The following is a 14,558-nucleotide window of genomic DNA, read 5'->3' on the forward strand; positions in this document are numbered from 1 at the left end:
GCCTCTTCTGTGGAGTTTGCTGAAGGCCACCAGGGTGCTTGGGGCCACCAGGGTGCTTGGGGCTGGGGCCCTTTCTCCCTAACTGTCCTGGCAGATCTGCCCCTTTCCTCCCTCCCTCTCTAAAAACTAGCAATAAACACACACAGTCATTATCTTAAATTTTGTATTGGGCAGAGATCAATTTTCAGTAACTCCAACCCTTAGCACCCTTACTTGACGCAGTAACTTCAGAAAAACTTATAGGACCTCATTTTCATTCCTTCCTTGTTGATCATACCATCTCTGTTAGTTTGTTAGGGCTGCGATAACAAAGTTCCACAGGATGTGTGGCTTAAAGAACAGAAATTTATTTTCTCACAGTTCTGGAGGCTGGAAGTAAGAGATCAAGGTGTTGGCAGGGTTGGTTTCTTCTGAAGCCTCTCTCCTGGGCTTATAAATGGCCGTCTTCTCCCCTGTGTCTACACATAATCTTCCCTCTATGTCTGTGTCCTAATCTTTTTATAAGAACACCACTCATCATACTGGATTAAGGCCCAACCTAACAGCCTCATTTTAACTTTAACTCATTAAAGGTACTATCTCCAAATAGAGTTATTTTGAGGTATTGGGGACTGGGACTACAACATAAGAATTTTGTGGGAACACAACTCAGCCCGTAATACCATCTTTCTAGGAATGGTGTGGCAGTGTGGCAGTGTCACTCTCAGCAGAGTTCAAAGGCATTCCCAGGACTGTGCCTTGTGGGGACCCCACATTCACAAACTGTCAGAATTCTCCTAATAAAAATGCCATCTGGATTATTCTGTGTCCTCAACAGACTATACCACTGCCCTTTAGGATTGGCAAGGGTGCCTACCTCAGTGTCCATTGTAGAGCAAAGAGAAATGCTTCCATTCTGGGTCCAGCACCTGAAATCTGGCCACCACACCCCCATGGCTGGCACAAAGTAGTTTCATGATCAAATTTGTTTAGTTTGGCTTCTACTTAGGAGGATCTAAAACCCTAAGCCAGATAATGTACCTCCTACACACAAATACACTGCAAACTCACCTGGCTTTGAGTTACACTGATTGAATTAATTAACATAAAACTGAGTGTTAGCTGTAATTCTGTGGGTGCTATAGAAAACTGGCAAGATCCTATCCTATCATGCTGCCAAATTCCAAATGCTAGGCATGCCTATTACCCTGCTCACAGTAGCTGCCCACACATGGAATGTGTCCACTCAGGTTTCTCTATGGTCCCGGCTCACCTTCCCAAGTCCCCAACTCTAATGAACAGGGAGAGCCCTCCCAGCTGTGTCCCAGGTAGCCTTGCCCATCATTGAGACTCACAGACCAGAGAACCCAATGAGGAAGGAGACATTTGTTTTTCTAGCCAATGCCCATTTCCTCCTTTCTCCTGCAAATCTCTGAATCTCCTTTTATTCTGCCCTCTGATGAATGAAGAAAAGAATGAATAAATGGTTACATGCTCAGCCAAGCCCAGATTCACCACCACCACCCAACCCCATAAACTCTGTCAGAGATCATTCTTAGCTTTGAGAATTTTAGAAGGAAGATTTTTCTCTCCTACCCAGAGAAGAGGCCCATTATGACTCTGCTACACATCTAATATCCACCAGCTTTGGCTGCTCCCTTCCCCAGAACATGATAGGAAATGAACTCATGAAATAAATCAGGACAGGCTGTTTTGCTCTGTTGATCTAAGTTATGGAAAATCCCCACTGAAAACCACCATCTTGCTTTTGACATCACCTGAAGAGTAATTGAACAGCAGAAACACAGTTTTATTAGCCATCTCCTAGTGTGTGAAAGTAAAACCACAACATCAAATGAGAGAGCATGTGTGTCCTTCAGGGTAGAGGGTAGACCATACAATATTATACAGCCATAAAGAGGCTGGATGAAGTTCTGATCCATGCTACAATATGGTAGAACTGTGAAAATGATGCTAAGTGAAAGAAGCCAGACACAAAAAGGTAAATATTGTATGATTCACTTAAAATGAAATATCCAGGTTAGGTAAATCCATACAGACAGAAAGTAGATTCGTGGTTGTCAAGGGTTGGAGATAGGTGGGGGAATAAGAAGTAGCTGCTAATGGGTATGGGGTTTCTTTCTGGTGTGGTAAAGATATGCTCTAATCAATGAATAACTTTATGAATATACTAAATATCCCTGAACTGTACACTTTGAAATGGTGAATCTCATGGTATATGAATTATATCTCAATGAAGCTTTTATTTTTAAAGCAGAGAATTACCTACCTAATAATAGAAGAGATGAGAGGGTAGGGGGAAGTCTAGGCATTGTTTGAGATTTAATTGTTACAAGAACATTTCTGCTCACTTGTTTTTCTCACAGGTGTTCCAGGAAAATGTACAGAAGCACTAATAGCCTCATGTCCACCATGTTTGTAAGCACTTGGCCCAAAGACTCACCACGCAACACAATCAATGAAAGCTGAAAACTAATGTGACACTCTTGGCCTTTAAAAAGGTAACCACAGCAAAACTATTTAGCCACAGACTCATTGAGTTTAAAACCTGCTTGCCTGTTTTGAGACATACTAGAAGACCAGCTGGTATCAAGAGCTGATGGAATTGTGACCAGGTGAACAGACGTGTTAGCCATATGTGGCAGAAATTCAGCCTCCTTTACTCAGCTTTAAATACCAAAGGTTCCTCAGAAAAAGCTATGGATGATGGATGGATGGATGGATGGATGGATGGATGGATGGATGGATGGATGGATGGATGGATGGATGGGGGTTCTGGGAAATTGCTTTGTTATTACCGTTTCTACTAGATTACAAGTTACTCAGCATACAGGCTATTTCAACAACTTTCATCCACCCAGTGGAACCTTTACCCCTTGCCCCAAAGAAGGCATTTCTCCTAATTTCTCAGCCTGTCCAGTGGAGGTATCCTCAGCTATTCCTTCCCCACCTCACAGCAAAGTTAGGCAGAGCAGTAAGGACATGCCCTTGCCCGCTATGAGCTAAGTCTTTGGCAAGCCTGGGCTGTGTGAACACCAGGCCTTGAAAAATGGAGGCTTTCATTTGAGCCTTAGCTTCCGAACTGCCCATATTACATCCCTGTCTTACTCACCTTGACCTGTTTTCCCTGTTTAGAGGCCTTGCTGGATCCTTTGAGAACCAGATGCCCCATCTGCATCACACATGTGATGTTTCGGCTTTCCCTCCATTGGTTCTCCTTCCACCTGGTTTTCCCTCAGGTGTTTATACCTGATCCTCCTTCCCTGTGTGTCATCTCATACGAATGTGTCACTTCCACTTGGGGTCAGGAGATCAGAGAAGCTGGGACAGGGGCATTGGTTCAAGCCCAGTTGGAAAATCCAAAATGTTTGCATATGGCAGCTAAAGTGAAGGGGCAAAAGGATCCAGTCAACCCTTGAAATCAGGTACACTCATGGTGGCAGTAGATGTAATCTATCAACTGCTACTAGAGACTATGAATGAATTGTGCCCCCGGGCTGATTGTTATCCATGGACAGCCCCCTCCCAGGTTAAGAATCCTTGCAATTAGTGGGACAAATTTAGGCCTAATCTCCCCTAATCTTTATAATTTATTCTTCGCTTTATTATAATATAGCGAGCTGTTGAAATTGTTTATTTAAAAATTAAAAGAAGTCTTGCCCTGGCTGGGTAGCTTATTTGTTTGGGCCTTCATCCCATACACCAAAAAGTTTCAGGTTCAATTCTAGTCAGTGCACATAAGGGGAGGCAACCCATTGATGTTTCTCTTTCACATCAATGTTTCTCTCTCTCTCTCTCTCTCTCTCTCTCTCTCTCTCCCCCTCTCTCTCTCTCTCAAATCAATAAACATACCCTCGGGTGAGGGTTGAAAAAAATTCAAAGAAGTCTTCAATACAGAGGGGCCACATGCAACAGGTGGGTGGGGAGCATTGGCGCCCTCGCTACAGCTGAATCTAAGTTAGCTGAATAACAATTCCACCCCTGAGGATTTGCCCAATGGAAATGAGCGCTTACATTCACCAAGAGTTGTACATAAGAATTTTCATAGCAACTACATTCATAATAGCCTCAAACAGGAAACCACCCAAATGTTCAAGTGATGAATTTAATCGATATATAAATATGGTCTATTTGTACAGGAATGAGAGCTGGAAAAATAACATCTCTAGGCAACAGTATTGATGAATCTCACAAACATAACAGTGAACAAAAGAAGCCAGCCACAAAAGAGCACATATTGCAGGATTCTATTTGTATAAAATACAAACAGAGGTGAAGCTGGCCTGGGCACTGGAAGTCAGGACAGTAGGCATCCTTTGGGTGGGTGGGGAGCAGGCATGAGAGTTTGAAGTATTTTGCTGGTAACATGGTGGTTCAGTTTGTGAAAATGTACTGAATTGTGCACATGCAGTAAGTGCACTTTTCCCCGTGTTAGTTATATTTCAATAAAAGCATTTCTTTAAAATGTTGGGTCCCCCTTTCCCATCTGCTGCCAGATCTCCTTCCTGCAGCCATCAATATCAAGAAGCGACCTCACCCTGCATTTTTGAGTTTTGTTGGCTCTAGAACTTGATTACTACTTTCCACACCAACTGTGACCTGTCTTGGTGATGCTCCAATCTTTCTCCTGGCTGAAGCCATCACAGACCCAGCCTCTGGCATGAACCCCTTCAGCCTTTGCTAGCTGCCATCACGAAGGCAAATCCTCCATTAGCGATTCAGGCAGCCAGTAATTAACATGTTAACACATGCCTGTATGCGCAAAGCAGCTTTTAGAACTTAGAGTACTTCCCTTTATAATATTTTGGAGGAAGGACTTGTATTGATGCCTATGGTTCCAACAGTGCCAAGGCACATTTGGTAAGCCCTATGAATGGTGGGGGGCATGATACCTCTTGTCCAGATGTGAAAACTGATCCTTAGCATGTACTTCCACCTCCCCCAAAGATGCCTGTTAGGTAGACCATCTATTGTATGAGACGGAGGGCAGCTACGTGACAGAGAAGGCTAAGCCCTCCTCCAACAGATGAGAACTGAAGTTGCTCGAGGCAGATAATAGAACCTGGGTCTCTGGTCAGCACTCTGTCTCTTTGCAGCATCCCCAGGGCCTCCCCTGGAATGGAAGCCACCATGGGTAACAAAGGTGTCATTGCTTTGACACAGTAGCTGGCCTTCTCACCTATTCCCAGTAACCCCACCCTAGGGAAGGCCTTTCTCCTTTTGGACATTTTCCTGCATGTTAGGGAGAAAAGAAACCCACAGATAAAATGATCAGGTTAATTAGGCTTTTTAAAAAAATCAGAGATGATGAAAAACGTGGTGGGAGGCTGAATGAGAAACTTCAACCTGGTGGTGAGTCTGGCATCTCTGCCCTTCTTAGGGTCTTCAGGATGGAGTGTGTGCCCTTTTTCAGTCCATTCCTTTCTGGGTCAACTTAAATGACAACATTCTGCCTTTACCCCGGCTCTAAATCTTCAATGGCTCCTTATCTTCTCAATTACAAACGTCCTATTCCACAAACATTCAGTGACACCCAAGATGAGTCACTGCCTTCAGTGGTCCCTGATAATTGAGGAGGAGATGTCTCACTTTCCACCTTCCTCGCACTCCATCCCACCTCCTTGACTTGAATCAACCGCCCACAGCCCAGCTCCCAACACCAGCTGGGTCTGAGCAGGGAAGAACAGAACCGAAGGAAAAATGACCTGCAATGAGTACAGCATTCGCGTCTCTAAGCAGTGATTGCTCGGAGGGCTCACGTTACACCTCCAGACAACTGTATGCCACACAGTTGCAGCCACCACTATGACAGGTCTTCACCCACCATGCTGCCCTGGATTTTTTTTAACTAATAGCAAAACTGTTGCATTTACCCCTGTTAATTTCCTAGGCTGCTTTTATATATCCGGACCTGCTGCCACTTGCAGTGTTGAGCCTGCCATCTGGTGCACAGCCCACCTTGGCAGCTTTGATCCATGTGCAGCTCTGACAACACTGTCCTCAACCAGGTCACTGAAAAAGATGGGATAAAAGGAATCTGGGTGCATCTAGATTCTAGGCACTGGGCTAGGTGGAGGGCAGACAGGTACAAATGAAACAGTCCAACTTCTGTGAGCTCAGCTGGACGTGTAAACAGTAGGTATGTCAAATGCTGTGGGGCCCTACCTAGAGGCCTATGACAGTCCTGGGAAGAGAAGTGTGGGCATGCTGTAGAGGATAGTGGCACTTAAGATTTGCACAAAGCAATAATCAAAATTCTCAGACTATGAAAGCTGAACACAGCCATATTCTATGACCCAGCAAGGCTACCTCTCAGAGAGCACATCCAGCAGAAAAGCCATCCTGTGTCCACCGAAAGGCGCATGCAAGAATGTTCACAGTAGCACTGTTTGTGCCAGAGATCACCCAAATGCCCACCAGCGGGGGGATGGAGATGTCCGTTGTGGATAGTCTCACAATGGAATGAACAGTCTATAACGACACACTATGTGGAGGAATCTCACAGGTGTAATTTGAGCAAAACAGACACAAAAGATTATGTTCTATATAACAATTTAAATGAACCACAGTACAGCCCGGCTGGCGTGGCTCAAACGTTGAGTGTCAACCTATGATCCAGGAGACCGAGGTTTGATTCCCGGTCAGGGCACGAATATGGCTATTTGGACAGCTACACAGCTTTCTAATCAGTATTATTTTACAAAACACATTTCAATTATTTCTCTACCATTAGGCCAGGAACTCCTTTAGCTGTCTTATCCATCTCTATGTTCTGCCTTGCCTGGCACAACATGGTCCCAAGCACATAACAGACTCTTGATAAATCTTCAAAAAGCCAAGATATGGTGAGTGATCTTCCCACACACCAACCCTTCTGGGTACAGTTTGACATTGTATCTTAACAATCACTATATTTATTTATAAATGTTCTCCAAAGGTTCGAGTTGTAATCAAACTAGAAACGGTACAGTGATGACCTACTGGTGCATTCTAGAACTCAGCCTCTCCCTGTTGCTTTTTGGTTAATCCACATCATTTCCTACTGTTTCTCCACTTGTGCAAAATATACCATAGTCCTTTGCACCATGGAGCACCCAGCCCTGTGGAATCAGTCTCTTTCTCCCTGTTATCACAAACATGATCAACATTAAACTATATTCCTAATATAATTGTTGATCCCAGAAGACACAATCCACTGGGCCCTAGACTCGCAGCTCATTTAAAGAGACTAATGTGGTGGTGCCCTCGGCAGTCCCAGATCAGTCTCTTGCTTCAACAGTGTTTGGACAGACCCAGGGGCGCCCGTTTTTCCAGCCTCCAACCACCCTCCAAGCTCTTTTCCAGTCACCACCTTTGGAACCACCTCAGCCGTCCTCAGCCTCCGAGACCAGCCAACACCACTTTTCGACCTTAACTCCTTATTGCCGAACAACCGTGAGCTCCCAAATTCGTCAGAATTGCATCACCAAGGTGAAGCTGCTGTCAGCCGCCTGGCCAACCTGCATCTGCAGGCCTCCTACACCTACCTCTGGGCTTCTATTTCCACCGAGAGGATGTGGCTCAGGAGGGCGTGAGTGGTGGCTGAGCTCTCTTCTAGGACATGCTGAAGCCTTCTCAGGATGAGTGGGGCAAAACTCTGGGCACCATGAAAGCCACCATGGCCTTGGAGAGGAACCTGACCCAGGCCCTTGTGGATCTGCAGGCCCCAGGTTCTGCCCGCACAGACCCGCATCTCTGTGGCTTCCTGGAAACCAAGAAGATGGGTCACACCTGACTCACCTCCGCAGCTGGCTGGCCCCCAGCTGGTCTGGGCAAGTATCTCTTTGAAAGGCTCACCCTCAAGCATGACTAGGAGCCTTCGGAGCCCAGAGGCCTTTGAGGAGCTCTCTGCATTCCCCTGGTGTCTGGCTTTTACCTGAGCCTCTCCCTGAAGCCCCTGGCCATTCTTTTAACCACCCTGGAGTCCTCTCCCATGCATTGGACCAAATGGAAACAATAAAGCTTTTTGCAGAAAAAGAGAGAGAGAGACTAATGTTCTCACACTAATTCCATGGCTATTTGTCCTTCTTTGCAGGGGGGATTGGACTTCTGCACTCTCTGCATCTGCTTAACAGTTTTCTTGTCTTGTTTGCAGCTTCCAGAGCTCCTCCCTTCTTCTGAGCATTTTTAGTCTTCCACACTCCTCTGTGCCTCTGAGAACAGCCTTTTGTTCCCTGACAAGAAGAATCTGCGGCCTCATCAGCTCTAAACCAACCTCCCACCGCGCTCTGGGCAAAGTCCTGCTCAGAAAGAAATGGAAAGAAAGGGGTAGAGGAGGCCGGGAGGTGATGGTAGCAGATGGGGACACACAGTTCAGAACAGGGCAATGGGCCCACAGGGACAGCACTGCTCTCATGGCTGGGTGGCCTTGGGCCTATCTGGGTCCCATGACCTCACAGTGTGAAGGCTGGACTAGAGGATTCTGAGTCCTTTCCAGCTCTGGACATCCCAAACCCTAATTATGACCCTAAGCATCTAAGCAATGAACAAAATTGTACTGACACTTGTCCCTGGATGGCAAAATATTAAAAGATCTTTTTTCTTTTTCTTCTGCATTTTGCAAGTAGTTTATACTAAGTTTGCACTACTGTGTTTGTGCATGTGTTCACAAGACCAAAAATCTGATTCTAGATAAAAATGGTAAAGTGGTGTGTGTATTTTCTTTGAAGAGGAAAACGAAATAAAATGGAAAAAGTAAAGGCAGAGGAGAAAGAAAGTTCCAGCTGGAGGCCCCAAATCTAACTAGAGCACAGCAGCTCTGCAAAGACAACGTTAGCTATGGGGTTTCCTACCTCTTGGGCAAAGAGTCTTTGTAAGCTCTTCTAGCACCATCTGCTGGTCGGCCCAGAAGCAGTCGCTTAATTTGGTTGGCAAAAGGGCTTTGAGGCAAATCTGGAGACATAAATGGAGCCACATTCGGGCCGAAGATCATATTTTGTTTACAGGCAAATCTCCATGCACATCTCCACAATTCACTTTTTATTTCGAGTTGCAGTAATGATCGTAACAGGGACACCTAAACAAAACCCTTTTTATAAGGAGTGGTCACCCCATATCTATGCACAGTCCCTATGTCCCGAGGGACTGATTCCCCAGCTCACCTCCTGGTTACACAAGGCATCACGTAGAGACAGAGGCACCCTGAAGGAACTCACTCTCAGCCCCCTCCATCTTTAAACTGTGTTGGTTTCATCTCCATCTGTCTCTGTTCCCTGGGTTGCCACAGATCTTCGGCTTGTTGACCTAATTCAGTGGTTCAAACTTTCCCACATGACCTCAGCAGCCCAAAGTGCTGGGAAGTCCTCTGATTTGGCCTTCTACCCACCATTAGCCCTGTTTTTCCCACTACCCAATGAAAGCCCTGCCCCTTGCTCCCTGTGAGTTCAGGTTACCCGGCATGTGGTCCAGCTGAACACTCGCCCTCTTCCTGACGCGACCCTTCCCACAATGGGTGTCCAGAAAAGGCCCCTTTGCACTCTGAAGCTGGTCGTAAGGTGCAGGTCAGTATGCATATCGAGCAGGGCCTATTTAAACCACCCTCTGTTGTAGATATCGATGAGACAGCATTTCCCTTCTAACACTTCATTTCCATTCTAAAGGACACCTCTTAAAATACCAGTCTTAAAAATAGCCCCAACTGGACTCTTCAGACAGATGCACCCATCCATCTGTCCAGCTGGGACACTGTCATATAGTAAGAAATATATGTCTGATCTTTAGCCTCAGTTCCTGGCACAGAGCTTCTACAACATTGTAACTTCCTGAGTGGTAGGGGTGATAGGAGCAGCTTTTGTTATAATACTTGGGTTTTGTCCCCAGTTCCTGGCACAGTGGGGTTCGAAGAGCTCCCAGGTTGGTGAACTCATCCGCATTCCAGGAGGGTGGTGCACCCCAAACTCTTTGGGGCTTCTGCATTTGGAATGCTTCCAGACCTTGCCCTCTACACCTCTCTCTATATCTGGCTGTTTACCTCTATTCCTTATAATAAACTGACAATAGTAACTAAATAAATGCATAAATAAAATAAAAGGCAACTCAAGTTTTGTTGAACTTCACCAAGATCTTCACGTGATGCTTATTAGTAGAAAGTGATGAGATGCTCCATCCTTCTCAAGACAAAGGAGTGCCCGGGAGCTCCTGATTGGTCCGGCCAGGGAGGGAAGGCTGCCGTATTTGGGGAGAGGCAGGAATGCCACTCCCTCTCCTGCTCCTACATAGCTGGGCAGGCCTGGCTGCCAAGAGGGTGTGTGTGCTGGAGGACAGTGTGGCCCGTGGCTCCAGAGGCACGCTCCCAGACAGAGCCCAAGGTATGTGGGGAGGCAGAATTTGTGCATGGAGTCCGTTTCTGTGGCTGGGGTTGCTCATTTCTAATCAGACTGCAAACCACGCAATGATTACTTGACTCTCATCTCCTGGGGTGGGACTCAAGTCAGGGGACACTTGTGAGTGTTTAGTCATCCCTGGTGCTGCACGTCTATGTTTTGGTGCTATAATAAAATGCTATTTTAGGGTTGGCTGGTGGGGATTTTCTCTTGCTTTTAAGCCCTTGCCTAGAAAGACTAATTTCTTTCTCAAGATCTCTATGCTTTTATTTAATTTGATGTGCCTGTACTTGCTGTTATTATTCTCATTTAAGATTTCTCCCACCAAGGAGTAAGGGCTGATGACATGGGGTGTGGCCCCTGCTTAGGAGGTTAATGAGTGTTTGCTTGAAACTCTTTGGAGAAAGCTGCTCTGAGCTCACCGTGTTCAGGGGCGGTGAGGGGTGGGGTGCTGAAGGTCTGGGTGCACAGGCTGCTGCCCGGCAAATTCCTGCCCACCCTGGGGCAGCAGCCAGGTGATGCCTGCACGGTAAGAAATGTTAGCAGAGGCCTCTTTGCTAGTGCCCAGAGGAGACTAGAAATACAATTAGGTTGCATTTTCCCTGTTTTTCTACTTAAGAATCAGTGTCTCACTAGAGTTGAACGTTTTAACAGAGGGGTAGTAACCACTTTTAGGAACACTGCAAGGGAATGATGGAGGCGGGCTGGGGGCTAAGCAAGGTAACTGGCCAACCTTTCCCAGCTCTGGCACCTGCGGACTTAGAGTAAACCTCGTCTAGAGACCGCTTAAGTTTGCTCAGCTAGAACTTCCTGCATCCCTGATCCGCAAGGACAAAGGTCCAGGTGCTGGAATGCCCCCAACAGTTGGCCTTGGGAGGTGGAATGCCACAATAACTATTGTAGTTTCAGGAGCCAGATGTGACAAACTCCCGGACTGTGGGGTTGGAAGGGAGAGACATTCCATGATGTCATCTGCAGCCCTCCAGATGCCCTAGGGTCACCTCAGCGCGCCCCCAGGCCCTCCTGTCCTCCTCTTCATCTCATGTCCCCTGAAATGCCTCTGAGCGCTTTGCTCACCTTAGGGGCAGCTCTTCATGCCCAGTTAGTCAAAAGCACAAAATTCGAGCGCCATCCCCTCCTGCAGCCCAGAAGGGCAGTGGGACTTGGCGGGAACAGTGTCAGGCAGAGCGGCATTCAAATCTGACACCTGCCATTGTGTGGCCTTGGCTAATTACCTAACTTCTCTGATTCCCAGTACAACTTTTATAAAATGGAAATAATATTATGCCTATCCCATGTGAAAAGTAAGTTAGGCAATGTCCGTGGCTGACACATAGTAAGTGTGTAATGAGTTGTAGCGAGAAGCTAGCTGGGAGAGGCCTATGGGGTCACACTGTCCCTGGAGGTGAAACATGAAAGGATTACTCCTGGACACAGGGAGAGGCAGGAGTCTCTCCATACGTCCCATCTCTCTCTCCCCACTTCTCTCTCCCTCCCTCTCATTACTTTAAAGGCCTTAGGATCAGCAGCCAGTGACTTTCTTAGAATAGATGTCAGAAAGTGCCCAAGACAGTGCCAGCTCAGAGCAATAAAGAATAAAGAGAGGGAAGATTTAATACTCAGCCTATGTAATAGTGTCGACAATAATAAAATAAAAAAGAATACATAAATTAATAAAATAATAAAAACACAGCCCATGCATTTTGTAAAGCTGCCCTGATTGGCAATATATACATTCGCTTTTTGTGTTAACACTGGTTAACAAATTTATTTATTTTTTTAATATAGCCTATGCCCGGGAGCCTGTGATTCCAGCTCTCCTACTGTCTGCCTCCCGGGGACCCCGTGGTTTGAAAGACTCGGGAGCACCGAAGAAACCCTGTATGTATTAAGTCATTACCCACTGCTTTTCCCACGCGCGTTCAAAGGCTGTGTAATTGCGGGTTGCGGCTTATCTGTCTGAGAAAGGCGGGGCCGCCGCCGCGGAAGGCTCTAGTTCCAGCAAAGCGGGAACTTGGTGTTGACTTACACCCCCCCACCCCCCCACCCCCCCCACCCCCCCCACCCCCCCACCCCCCCCACCGCCCCCCACCACCCCCACCACCACCACCACCCCACACCCCCGCGCAGCCCAGGGCCGGGAAACAGTTCCGCTTCGCAAAATGTAGCGGGGGCGAGCGTCTGGCTGCCGGTTTCCAGGCTCCCCGCGGGGGGCGGGGGGCGGGGGGCGTGGGGCGGGGCGCCGGGAACCGCACCGAGCCGCCCCCCGCGCCCTTTGCCGTTGCAGGTCCCGGCGCGATGGGCAAGCCGCGGGGCGGGCGCTGGCTGGCCGTGGTCTGCGTGCTGCTCGCCAGCCAGCTGGCCGCCGCCAGGGCGCGGGGCATCAAGCACCGGGTCAAGTGGAGCCGCAAGGCCGTGCCCAGCCCCGCGCAGGTCACCGAGGCGCAGAGGGTGGAGGTGCGGGCGCGCCCCGGCGCCTTCATCAAACAGGGCCGCAAGCTGAACATCGACTTCGGCGCCGAGGCCAACAGGTACTACGAGGCCAACTACTGGCAGTTCCCCGACGACATCCTCTACGACGGCTGCTCCGAGGCCAACGTGACCAAGGAGAGGTTCGTCAGCAGCTGCATCAACGCCACCCAGGCTGCCAACCGGGAGGAGCTGTCCCAGGAGAAGCCCGACAACAGGCTCTACCAGCGGATCGTGTGGCGGCTGATCCGCGAGCTCTGCTCCGTGAAGCACTGCGACTTCTGGTCGGAAAGCGGAGCGGGCCTGCGGGCCACCGCGGACCAGTCCGTGGCGCTCTGCCTGCTCGCTTGCGTTTGGTTCGCAGTGAAATAAGCTCGCGAGCGGGCGGCGAGCACACCGCAGAGCGATCCCGGTCCCCCGCCCCCGCCCTCAGCCCTCCCGGTTCCCGAGGTACCCAAGAGCCGCGCCTCTCCCGCGCGCAGCGCCGCCCCGGGGCCCCGCCGCGTCCGCCCGCAGGGGACTGCTCGTCGGTGCGTCCCCCGCAGGCCGGGCTGGGCCGGGCCCGAGGGCGCGTGTGCGCGGCATCCTGCGCTCCCGGTGGGGTGCCTGGCACACCTGCTACACAATAATGTTTGGTGAACCGATAAAAGAACGCACCAAGCACTTCACAATACTTCCCAACAATTCTCAGAGGTAGGTGTCATGCCCATTGTATAGAGGAGACAACTGAGGCTCCCCGAGGAGCCTCAGAAAGTAGCAGAACCACCTTCTGAGTAGCTAGAAAGTGGCAGAACCGGAATCCAGCCCAGACTGTCCGCTTCTATGCAACCCCAGAGCTGTCCTGTGATCCCTGATGGCTCTCAAGGCCAAATCCAAACGTATCTCTGATGAAACTATGGAAATTCCATGTTTAGAAATATGAAAAGACCTGAGCTGATAGTCATGTAGTCTGACACCTTTGTTACATGGAGGCTTCATTTAGTTCTTCTAATTAAACTAAAATATAAAGAAGGGATTAAACTAAAATAGAAATAAAGCTAGACAAAGGCCTGGAAATTATCTTGTAAGGAAATATTGCCACGCTGATCCCCAGAGCAGATTGGAGCAGGATCTGTCTATTGTTTTTTTCACTAGAAGGATAAATGTTTGCTGTTCCCATCTCTGAAACAGTCCGTGTATTTAAGGAAATATTTTTAAATGGCGTGCTTGCTTTCTAATGTTCTCCTAACTCTTTGTGCATGGTTTTAGGTACATTGCATTTGAGCATCTTTAAATACACTTCCTTTACCCAGGGATTCTATACAATCTCTAGCAGTATTTTTACCACCACTTTGGGGATGGGCCATCATTTTTGTGAACCACTTATCACTAATTCCTACTAGCCAAAAAGGTTAAAAAGAAACTGTCTTTAGGAAGAACTAATAAAGAATTCATCCATGCTGTACAGCATAGGGAATAGAGTCAATATTGTTGTAATAACTATGTACGGTGCCAGGTGGGTACTTGAACTATCAGGGGAGAACACTCTGTAAAGTATATGATTGTCTAACCACTATGCTGTACACCTGAAACTAATAAAAAAACAATAATGAATGTAACCTGTAATTGAAAAATAAAATTTTAAAAATAATAATTAATCCATGCCATAAGCAAGAAGAGATACACCACTTCATATCTGTTTATTAGTTAAAATATATATTACAAAATATTATTTGTTAATTTTAGTTT

The 14,558-nt window shown here is 47.6% G+C and overlaps 1 protein-coding gene across 1 annotated transcript; it reads left to right on the top strand.

Annotated features, from left to right (window-relative positions):
* The first annotated feature begins 12,167 nt into the window (after window positions 1-12,167).
* Window positions 12,168-13,248, top strand: PRND (prion like protein doppel). The gene is made up of 2 exons (XM_016211938.2): window positions 12,168-12,242; window positions 12,649-13,248. The coding sequence occupies exon 2, from the start codon at window positions 12,660-12,662 to the stop codon at window positions 13,200-13,202; it is 543 nt and encodes a 180-aa protein (XP_016067424.2). The 5' UTR covers window positions 12,168-12,242; window positions 12,649-12,659; the 3' UTR covers window positions 13,203-13,248.
* Window positions 13,249-14,558: the final 1,310 nt, after the last annotated feature.

The sequence above is a fragment of the Miniopterus natalensis genome, chromosome 7, assembly GCF_054644295.1.
Source record: "Miniopterus natalensis isolate mMinNat1 chromosome 7, mMinNat1.hap1, whole genome shotgun sequence".
In the NCBI taxonomy this organism is placed as follows: domain Eukaryota; kingdom Metazoa; phylum Chordata; class Mammalia; order Chiroptera; family Miniopteridae; genus Miniopterus; species Miniopterus natalensis.